The sequence below is a fragment of the Podarcis gaigeae genome, assembly GCF_964106915.1.
Source record: "Podarcis gaigeae genome assembly, chromosome: 6".
NCBI lineage: Eukaryota > Metazoa > Chordata > Lepidosauria > Squamata > Lacertidae > Podarcis > Podarcis gaigeae.
The window spans coordinates 47,967,206-47,978,898 of record NC_139682.1 but is presented as its reverse complement, the minus strand read 5'-3'; the positions used below and the strand labels follow the sequence as shown (position 1 = coordinate 47,978,898).

Genomic DNA, 11,693 nt, shown 5'->3' with positions numbered 1-11,693 from the left:
AGGCTGTCTGCTGTCTGAAAGGGAGATAAGAGTGCCACCTCCCGCAGCCAATGGCTTCGGCATACCTGAGCGGCGCAGCCCAATCGAGGCTTTGGTGGGCGGGGCGGCGGGGGTGAGCCGCCTCCGTGCTCTGAGGAGAGACTTCTGTGTTGGAGGTTGTTGTCGGCGGCGGCGGCAGAGATGGAGCCGTCGGGGTGGATGCGCGCCGGGATCCTCCTGCTGTTGGCGGCCCCGCTCTACGGCCGCGAGCTCCGCTTCGGAGCGGGAGCGCCGCCGCGGGTTCGGCGGGCCGAATCCGAGGGAGTGTGCGGCCCGCGAGACGGCGGCTTTGATTTGGAGGTGCTGGGCAACAGCACCCACCAGGTGAGGAGAGAGGGAGCGGCGAAGGTGGCGAAGGCGGACGCGGGTGCGGGGGGGGGGGTTCGCTCTGGCCGATGAGGGGGGAGGCAGGTGAGGGACGCGGGCTGAAGCTTGACGCAGGTGCAGGGAGGGAGACGCACCTGAGGCAGCGTCAGCCTTGGCCTCGCCTCGGCGCCCCAGAACTCTCACAGTCGGCGCCTCTGAACATGTGCAGAGTGCGTTTCGCTGACAGCCACGTAAGATACGGCAGCAGCAGGCAGCAGTTTTTCAGCGTGGGTCAACAACGTTGCTCAAAAGGACGGTTGAGCCCAGCCACCTCTCTCTGAGGAAGCAGGCAGCATTAAGAAGCTGGAGTGTGTCTGTTTGTGTTGGTGTGGTGTGATGCAGCTCATATGTGGAGAGGAGGAGAGAGAGAGCCACACCTGTAGAAGTGAGAGTGTAGAATGGCCAGGTAGTTGTGTAAGGACGAGAGGGACTGGTGCATAGGTATAGTGAAGCAGGACAGATGGAGAAAGGATACAAAAGGAATGGGTGGACTCTACACTTTCCCCAAATCAAATGAGGAACCTCAGGACTGCTTTGAGGCTTTAAAATGTAGCAGAAGCTGATCAATGGCCTCCTCTGCCTCATTTGGTTTGGTCCTGAGAGCATTTCCCCCCACATTTGTGGGACCTTCATAGCTGAGAATCATTGACATTCACAGACTAAAGGCTAGTTTACAACACTGCACACAGCCACTGCGTTTTGTGTTAAAAGCTGATGTGTGCTGTGTTCAGTATATGGGGCTGACATTCATGTGACCACCTGCAGTTGCATGGCAGGAAGTTTCTAGAGTTTGACACCAACTCATTCCCCCAAAGCTCGCTGCTATACACGTGAACAAGCCCTAAATTGGTGTGTTTAGATGGTGGAACTTTTTCTGAAGGGGGTTCAACTTCAGTTGGCTCTGCAGCAAATATTCATTGGCCGCCCTGCAAAAATCTGCCTCTGATAGTTTTGTAGTCTGTTGCACAAGGATTCCCTTCAGAATAAACAAGTTCTGCTTGATAGTCTGCATTTAGTGACTACATAAATCAGGGCATACTGGTGCATAAACAGTTCACCTGAATCTACCAGGTATAGACTTAGCGTACAATTTTACCAGTATTTACTGTGCTAACTTAAAAGCTGCTGAAAGTGGATTTAGGGTTGACATGGCAAAATCCCTTTGAATTGTTAGTTGAGCTTATGCTGAAACACTCATACAACTGCTTCACTGAGTGATGAGTATTACATAACTCTTGTTGTAGCAATTGGCTTGTGAATTGCCCCTGACTAGGAGGAAGAATGATGTAGGAGATGGATGTTAACCAAATAATACGGCTTTGTTGCCTGACTCCTAAGTATGAGTAATATGGCTGGGGTTGTTCCCTGTTATATCAACCTGCCCAAATTGGCCTCTGTAATAGCTGGATGGAACAGAAATGTGTGCTCCCTTGTCATGTGTCTCAAAAAGGGAGTATTACTGTACTTTACTAATCCCTACCAGCCAGCTGCTCTCAGAGAAAGTTTATTGATGGTATGAGTGGCAATTAACTCAAACCAATTTCCTCATTTTTAGCCAATCATTTCTTACTGCAACATCCTTAGAATCTTCAAGTTAACTTTACAGCCTTTTTGTTAAGAAAGAAAGAAGTTACTGGTTATTCCTCCCCCTTGATCTCATTACTTTCTTAACTATGCATCACCATTTATTTTCCTTGCCTGACTAGGCATTTCTTAAAACTGAATTCTGAAAAAAAAAGTTTCTGCTTCCTTTCTCTTTTTCCTGCTTTACATTTTCTTCTGCTTGGTAGGTCTACTATTTCTTATATCCCTCAAGCTTGTTATTTTGGTGTTGCATTGGAGTCTTAATTTCTCTCCCAGTACTCACTCAGCTGCTAAATTTCATGGTGTTTATCTTGGTTATATTTATAACATTCACAATTATCTCTGTCTTGTTGCAACCAATAATTTTGTGTTCACTCTTGTTATCTCTTTAATAAGTTGCAACACCTATTGCTTAGGCCTCTTCTCTCAAATCTTTCTTTTGTTAAACTCACAATAATTTTATTGTTGTTGTGACCATGTTACTCATTTTATCTCCATTAATTTTGCTTTTTCTCCCTACTGCCGTGTTTTTTTCCGCTTTTCTCTTGACCTCTGTTAAACCAAAATTATATTCTGTTAAACCAAAATTATATCCTCCCAGTTCCATGCATTCTCATTTGCTGCTCCCTACCATTGGAACTTTTTTTAAAAAAAACTGGATGTTTGCCTAGCTCCTTCTGTTGGTGTGTTTAAAAACAAAATAAGTTGAGTATTTGCTGTGTCATTTAACTAATCATGCACATCTTTCTTTCCTCTCCATTCCCCTTGCCTTACTTAAATGGTAAGCCTCTTGTATAAACACTAAGTGATAAATAGTAGCACAATACAGTAGTAGATTACATGCCTTATAGCCTCTTGTTTTTGTGCCCCATAATGTGTTTTGGAGCCAATAAATTCATTGCTTTAACAGGGTTCTCAAAGGGGGTAGGATAAACTTTTTATAAAATGTTGAACCTAAATATTATCCTCCTAGGGTTGGACCTAAATATTATCCTCCTGTAAATTAAACCAATTAGATCTAGTCCTGCCGTCTGGGGAAGTAACAAACTCTTCCATGCCCTCTTCCATGTGACAGCCCTTCAGTGAGTCTGAAGGGTGCTGTCATGTCTTCTTTGTCTTCTCTTCTCTAAACTAAACATGCCTAGTTCCTTCGACTAGGGTTGCCATATTTAAAAAAGTAAAAACCAGGACACTCCCAAATTGTTGAGCTTGTTTTTAGGAAACCACCAAAATTGTGGTGTTTTTAGACAAACTTTTTTTAGACAAATGCCAAATTGTGATCTGGGACATTTCGGAAATCCCCCCTGGACGTCATTTCCAACTTTGAAATCTCAGAAATGTCTGGGAAAATCCGGTTGTAGGGCAGCCCTACTTCAACCTTAACTAACAGGACTTGTTTTCTTTATTCTGCTCACTGTCTTTGTTTCCCTGTTCTGAGTCCATTTTAGTTTGTTTACATTCTTCCTGAGGGGTGTTGCCCACGTTGTGGTCTCAAATTTCAGCAGCACCCTGTGCAACACCAAAAATTGGTGCTCCCCCCACCCTTTGCACTCCATTCTAAATCATAGTTGCAGCTTCCCCTGTGGCACCCCTGAAGCTCTATGCTCAGTGTGACTGAATTGGTCGTGCTCCCGTAAATCCGCCTCTGGTGTCCAGAACCATACACTGTGTTCAGAAGGAGGTCTGACTACCGCAGAATAAGGTGGAAGAGTACAAAGTGCCAAACCCTCCCTCCCTTTCCACCCCACAATCTCCAGCAAACTTTTTTACTTCTCATGAAGCAAGTTTTAAGTCATTACATATGCCTTGAGTGTTCATCCCTCTTTCTTCAATTAACCTGCTTGGCTATAAACTGATGATTATGCTGATGATTGTGGTGAATTGTAATTCCTTCAGAGACTTTAATCTGGGTGGATCAGGAAGAACACTCCAATCACAGAAAATAGGGAGAGTTTCATAAGCTCATCAGACAAGCAGGAGTTTTGTTGTAGTAATCTGCTGGGGGAGCTGGATAAGTTTTACCCCTCTTCTCATGTTCTGTTCCTGATCACAATGACAATGCACATTTCTTTCTCAGTGGATTTCTCATAGCTTAGCTTTTCAACTGAAATGTATTGCTCCTAAGAGGGGAAAGGGCCATATTTCCTTTCCCTGAGACATAGATAACAGCTGCTATGCTGTTTATATACTGTAGTTCTAAATAATATTGCATGAATGAGCTAAAACTCTGGTAGAAGCAGTAAACTACTATATCACAGGGCGAATGTAATGATACCATGAAATAAAGATTAAGAGGATGCTGCTGGATTTGGTGAACCTGAAAATCTTATCTGCCCTGATCATTTCCTGTTAGCAATGTTTAAATCCCTGTTATAGTCTTCCCCACGTAGCAGTTTATGCTGTATTTCCCCTCAACATTTGATACTGTTTGTAAAATGAAGATAAAAAATGTGTCAATTTGAGAAGAGTGCCCAACACCAACTGTTCTCTGCTTTTCTAATATAATTGGGTGTTGTCATTTTGCTACTCCACCCTGCATCCCACCCCCCACCTACCACACAGGACTGTCTTGCTTATGGTTTGTTATATTGCCATATTTGCATAAGTACATGTACAATTATCTTAACTCACCACAGGTCTAGTGCTACAGTTTGTCAGCATGAGAATCCTATAAGCAGGAAGACACTGATTAATTGAATGAATAAACAATTTAAACAACGCATAAAACCTAAAAGTACTGTTGATTATTTAAAACATAAAAGAAAATCTGATTATTCCAACTCAGCACCCATTTACCAAGTGGGATGAGAGGAATGCCAATATATAGTTATTTTATAGATTTTTATGGTTACTTGCTTGCATTTTTATTTATTTTGCATTCATCATCTGGCCATTTTACAGAGCAAAATGTTTCTAAAGTATTTGAAAATCATACTAATGCACATTATCAGAGCATTAAGGTCTATCTAAAACAGCTGGTCTATATATAATCCAAAATTGTAGAAATAATGTTCAGTTTTTCTCCAAGACACTTTCTGAGAGACACTATAGGTTCTCATTCTATGCATTCACAGCTGATTTGAAATAGGAAGAATTCAAAACAAACAAAACTTCTGTTTCATACTTCTTCATGGCCAAGGCACCAAGAAGCCCTCACTGTTTATTTCTCTTTTTAAATAGAATGGAGAAGACAAGGAAGTGGGAATGGTACAAGCAGATGCTTATTTGTGCTGCATTAGATCTTGTCTGCTGAGAATGCATTCAAAATGCATTTTTTACAATGAGCTGGCTGTTTGTTTCCTGAACCTGCCATGTACACAGAAAGATCCCAGGATTTATTTATTTAAATACACTTCTTGCCCTCTTGGGTACTTAGGTTTAGGATAGTTTACATTTTAAAAATGTTTCTCAGTTGATACAAATTCTCCTGAAACCTCATGGTGCAATGTGAAATTCAGTAGCCAATAGTAGCTTTCACCTACTTCTGTTCCTTTCAGCCACTCTCCCCCAGGATTAAACCTCCATTCTCCAGTTATGTCTTCCCTAGCTCTCATATCTCTTGTGCCAAAATGTAACAAACAGGAATGAATTGAGTGTTCAATGTTAACTTAATATCTTCTGTCTTCAGTAGAACTTTGCAAGGTGGAGACTAGTACCGGTATTTGTTATCTAATGTACATCAACTTGAAATTCTTGAATGTTGATTAAACCAATCTTTTTGAGAATCTTAGCTGAAGAAATAAGTTATTCACTTCTAGTCCACAAAGCTTTTTTCCCTTTTAGTACAAAGCTTCTGTGAGGCTTGGTTCTATAATAAACAAGTGTCATAAGAATTTGGTGTCTCAGCACAAGAAATAATGTGTACTGTAATTGTTTTCTTTTGGTGTCTGTTTTGTCATCACTGTGATAGAATAGATGGTGCCTGTTGGAGACTAGAGAGCCATTCTTTGCTCTGATACTTTCCTTTTGGGCTTTTGCACATTTTGCACATGCAAAAGCTGATTTCATCTTCAGCCCTCTGGCTCCAGTTTTGGATCAAGTGTATTCTTCATATCTCTGGGGACCTTCACTCATACAGGTGCATACAGTTGAAACTCTCATTACCATAAGAACTTTTACGTACAGGAGAGATTTCATTATACTCCTCCTTTAGTGGCTTTAGCGCATATATGTGGAGTTTTGGTTTTTTGATCCCCCCACCCCCAAAAGCCTCTATTGATTGGGATCCGATTTAGTGTTTTACGTCACTTACATTCATTCACCAAAATTCAAAAACAATCTTATGAACTAGATAAATGGCTTTTCCAGTAGCCAAATATATTTGGACGGAAATATTTGACTAGGGGAAACATGCAAAAAAGTGCACTTAAAGTGGCTTAAATGTTAAATGTAAAGGGACCCCTGACCATTAGGTCCAGTCGTGACCAACTCTGGGGTTGTGGCACTCATCTCGCTTTATTGGCCAAGGGAGCCGGCGTACAGCTTCCGGGTCATGTGGCCAGCATGACTAAGCCGCTTCTGGCGAACCAGAGCAGTGCACGGAAACGCCGTTTACCTTCCCGCTGGAGCAGTACCTATTTATCTACTTGCACTTTGATGTGCTTTTGAACTGCTAGGTTGGCAGGAGCAGGGACCGAGCAATGGGAGCTCACCCCGTCGCGGGGATTCGAACCGCCGACCTTCTGATTGGCAAGTCCTAGGATCTGTGGTTTAACCCACAGTGCCACCCGTTATGTTCCATAAATTCAACATTTAGCTAGGAAATTACTTTTACAGCCATACCTCGGCATACAAACGTTGCGGGTTGCGCGTTTTCGGGTTGGGGACCGCGCCGAACCCAGAAGTACTGGAACAGGTTACTTCTGGGTTTCAATGCTCATGCATGCGCAGAAGCACAAAATGATGTCACACGCATGCGCAGAAGCGCCAAATCGCATCACACGCGTGTGCAGATGTAGCACTGCAGGCTGTGAACGTGCCTCCTGCACAGATCACGTTTGCAACCCGAGGTATGACTGTATTTGAAATACTTGTAAGATAAGACAAAGCAATTCAATAACATACTTTTACCTTGTTTAAATTTTGTTTTTCATATCAGTTTTGACTGCTTTCATTGAACGTGCTATTATATTTATTTCCTTGGTATAAATAATCCAATTACATCTGTAAAAATCTATCTAGTTTGACTGGTATTGTATTAATTAGTTTATGAAGCAGTTGCATTTTTAAATAAAAAAATTATATTGGAAAAATGTAGCAGAGGACTTTATATAGCGTAGTGTCTGTCCAAGAAGAGTGTTGAGTGTGCCAAATGCTGCTGTTCCTTCAAAGATATCCTTTCCCAGGTCAACGTTGTGATTATTCTTAAATCCTGTATTTCTACTTGGGTACAAAACATGCCTCTTTCTCAATAAAACTTCCTAGGTACTGACCTCCCCCGCCCCACTGCAACATGTATACATGCACAGTAAAAAAAAAAAAGTCCAACTAAAGGTTAGGCCACTCTAATACCTAATCCTGCAAACCTTTGATGGTTGGTCTTATACAATAGCTCTTACAATGTTCTGCTTTCTGAAAGTTAACTTAAGAAAAGTTGCTTATCACATATATAGAAGGTCCTGTGATGTTTAGAGCACATGTTTGGCGCAATAACTTAAGTCTAATTCTCACTGATATAATCTAGAATGAACCTTCTGGTATGCTTATAAGGAGAATCCCTGTTAATTCCCTTGTTGCAAGCAGCTCATTTTATTTTGCAATGTGGCGTGATTATTCAAATATGATTACAAGTCTCTACTAATAATAATTTCACTTTGTTGTGAATGCTATATGTAAAGATTGCTTATAACCTCAGATGCTGACAGTGGGTGATATCCAAATAAAATGTACTCAGAGGAGCCCCATTAAAATCAAGAGTTGGGGCTTATCCACACTTACCTTTTGCCCTGTTCTTTCCAGGAAGAGGTCTGTGCTTAAATGCTCTTATGTCTAAGCATCCCCATCCCCTGGCAAGCTTTCAGTGCAAAAACCCGCTCTTTAAAGCTCAATCGGTGCAAGAATCAATTCAGGTTTTCCGTGGATTAACATTTGCTCCAGTTGATCTTTAAAGAGTGAGTTTTCATGGGGAAAGCTCTAGAGTAAAAAAAGGATGCTTGGACACAGAGCTTTAAATTGTGGACTGTGCCTGGAAAGAGCAGAGGGAAAGTAAGTGAGGATAAGCTGGCTTTCACCCAGTGTATTGTATGGGGACATACAAAAGAATCAGCTTTGATCTGTGGTAGGGAGCCAATTCCTTCAACATAAAATGTTTCCATTGGCTATTTTGCTGTGTGTTAGTAAAACCAACTACAATTTCCTTTTTTACATAAGTGTTTTTCTGAATGATGTGAAGGATGCTTCAAGTGCATGTACTAAACTATTGTTAAGTCTTGTTGACAATAGTGGAGAAGGAATCAATTTTTCATGCTCATTCTTTGCTGGATTGGGATGTAGACATAATAGGACGGTTCTATAGAAATACACCATTTTGTTACATAGTATGTGACCCTAAAGCTATTTTTAATAAAAGCCATAGTCAAACTTGAACAACTTACCTGTATTTTTAGATCCCTGATTAGTCATACCATACTATGAAGCTGAAGTTGGTTTAATAACTGAACAGGAAAGTAGAGTATAGATTCTAGTGTAAGTTATACCAAAAGTTGTGCATTAATGTTTCCTATTTGTGTGACTTCACAGTGAACTAACCTCATGTTGCCACTTCAGTTGCCATTTTCAGTCATGTTGGGTTGCTGTTGTGCCCCATCTTGACTTTCTCTATATTACCTGTGCTTTTGTTTTTTTCATAATCCAGAAAGATGGTGGTATCTGGTCAGCATGTTCTCCACATAATTTTCTGTGGCTTTTTGTGTTAAAAAAGAGTATTCTTTTTGTGGGGAAGGTATGAGTTTTGTTCCACTGCCACATATTGTTGTAAACGTGAAAAGATCAGAAGCAAAATTGGGATTGTAATGCATAACTAATGGCTCTTCCAATGGAGTGGAATGGAAAAAGATATTGACAAAAGCCAGTTGACATCCCTTTTAACCTCTGAGAGCCCATCTATTATAGACAGGGTTGGCATGTCACAGTAAGTTGTACTGTGGCTTCTTGAAATTACATGGACTCCTGGAGAGGAGCTCACAGCTGATTTGATTGTCCCTGCTCCTTTTTACTGCAGCTCTGCACTTAGCTAAAACTCAGTACATAACGCTAGGGTTTTGTTTTGTTTAGTCTTGGCATGTTGCTAAAACTCTCTAGGTAACCATGAACTCTCACCAAGGTTTGTTCTTTGCTTACTGTTTCACATGAAGCAGCCCATAACAAAGGAGCAGTAGTTGATCAACCTGCTTTTGCACACAGTCTCAACAAAATACTGCTTGATTTTTGCTATTTGCCTAGTATATCTTCACCAGATTCTGTAGAGAGAGGTACTCCACTTGCTTTTTTTAAAAAAAATGAAGTGAGATGCAAAGCTGTTGGTGATTTGTGTAGACCTGTCCTGAAATATTCCCTGCTTCGTCAGTGGCAAATGACATTTCACAAATGCAACTAGCAACACTTGCTGTATCATAGTATAGTGAACATCTGGTGCAGAGGCAACTAATAAGAATTGAGTCCTAGTGTTGAAGCTTCCAGTTTTGGGAAATACCTACTTCAGTATAGAAAATGTTTTAGAACCTTGTAAGAACTACCGTTTATGGTCACTGATACAAAAGCTGCTTAGGACAGTGCTATGTGCCATGACTCCTGTGAAAAGTGCCAGTATTTCATGCAGCAAATGTAACCAGTGTGAAAGCAATACAGTGGACGCTCGGGTTGCGAACGTGATCCATGTGGGAAGCACGTTTGCAACCCCCTCAGCATTCACAACCCGTCATTTATGCGCATGCACGGGTCGCGATTCGGCACTTCTGCGCATGTGCAAAGCGTGATTTAGTGCTTCTGCACATGCGCAAAGCATGATTTAGTGCTTCTGCGCATGCGCAAGCGCCGAAACCCAGAACTAACCCATTCCGGTACTTCCGGGTTTGGCGTGGTTCGCAACCTGAAATCGCACAACCCAAAGCACCTGTAGCCCAAGGTATGACTGTGCATCCATAATGTACTCAGTGCAAGACATGCACTCTGTCAGTCACACATGTGCACATGCCTTGAAAGTCGGATTAAAACAGCCTTCCCAGGTGCATTTTGATCCCCATACTTAACAGCATGGGACATTTATACTGTCAGCTCACATAACATTTGTGTTGATGCTGCTGGCAAAAGTGTTTGGTTTTAAAACTGCATTATGTACGAGTATCTAAAAGGAAATAACATTTCCCCTCCTATCCAACGGGTTGCATATATATATGCAGGGGCTTTCATTTTTTCCTGTAAAATGGAATTGCACACATCATACTATGGACACTACTCTTGTTCATAGAAGAGAATAAGAAAATCATGTAGTTCATGCCATTCTGTGCATTACTGCATTAGATTCTAATGATTAGAGCAACATCCTTGTCCCATATTTGAAAAGCAAAACAATACATGGAAAACACAAGAAAATGAGAAGTAGTCCATATGGCAATGCGACATACCGGTATATCTAAGAGAGAGATACTTGGGAATGCTGTGTGCTTAAATATGTAAAGCAACCTTGGTTTTCCTAGAAATCGTTTTGCAATCATATCCAATCTAACCTTGGTTTCAAAACAATTGTAAGTCATGATGGCTTCACCTTTAATAAGATGGGCAGTGTCCATGGATTCTGGCTCAGTTTGTTGGACAGACCGGTTTTTCAGGGTTTGAACAAGTTTCTGGGAGTGCTGAACTTCCTTGCAATTAAATAGCTATCCAATGTGCTGTAGAAGAAACAGGGCAGCAGTGTATGTTACCAAACACTTGGAGAAACACATATTTGCCAAGATCATTATGGTAATATTGGGGGGTTCTCCCCACTCCACCCCCACCTCAGCCACCACGCTGAACTTACTTCTGGCCCTGGACTTGGCTGTAGCACAGAAACCAAGAAGAAGCATTGGGTGAGGAAGGTTTAACCATTTTCCTTGTTTCCATGTTAACATTAGAAGGCAAATGCAGGGTTGGGGATTCCATTATTGCCTCTCAAGGTGTAGTTATGCTCGCAGTTGACTAAATGAAAAGATAGACTAGCTTTGTCTAAAATAATTTCATTTTCTTCTGCTGGTCTGGGGAAGAAACTATAGCTGAACATATCTTGGTCACTAAATATTTGCAGTAGAAGGAGAGAAGATTGTTCTTTGTGGTCTCTGTGGAGTCCCATGTATGGGTTCTGTGCTTATACCCAGCCAAAGTCTAGGACTTTCTAGAGCAGGGCTGGGAACTTGTGGCCGTTCAGATGTTGTTGGACTGCAACTCGTTCCTGACTGTTGGCTAGGTTGGCTGGGGCTAATGGGAGTTGGAGTCCAACATCATCTGGAGGGCTACAGGTTCCTTATCCTTGCTCTACGGCTAGATGATTAATATTTTTGGTGGGAGGCCTGCACTCTGGGCATATTCTCAGGAGGACCATGACCCTTGCATTCCCATTCAGTTCCTCCATGGCTGCAGCAGATTAAACTTTCTTTTTCCCCCCCAGGAGGAAAGTTAAAATCTAGATTCCTTTCTCTTTTCTCTTGTTCAGTCTACAATGAGTTTCATTT

At 41.7% G+C, this 11,693-nt stretch overlaps 1 protein-coding gene across 2 annotated transcripts in view; it reads left to right on the top strand.

Annotated features, from left to right (window-relative positions):
• The window catches only part of SORT1 (sortilin 1), a 49,436-nt gene continuing 37,743 nt past the window's right edge, over window positions 1-11,693 (top strand). Inside the window, exon 1 of one of the 2 annotated variants that reach the window (XM_083745184.1) lies at window positions 1-363. In XM_083745184.1, the coding sequence (XP_083601310.1) occupies window positions 181-363 (183 nt within the window). In that variant the 5' untranslated portion in view covers window positions 1-180. The remainder of the gene's footprint in view (window positions 364-11,693) is intronic. The other variant, XM_083745183.1, reaches the window with a different exon arrangement.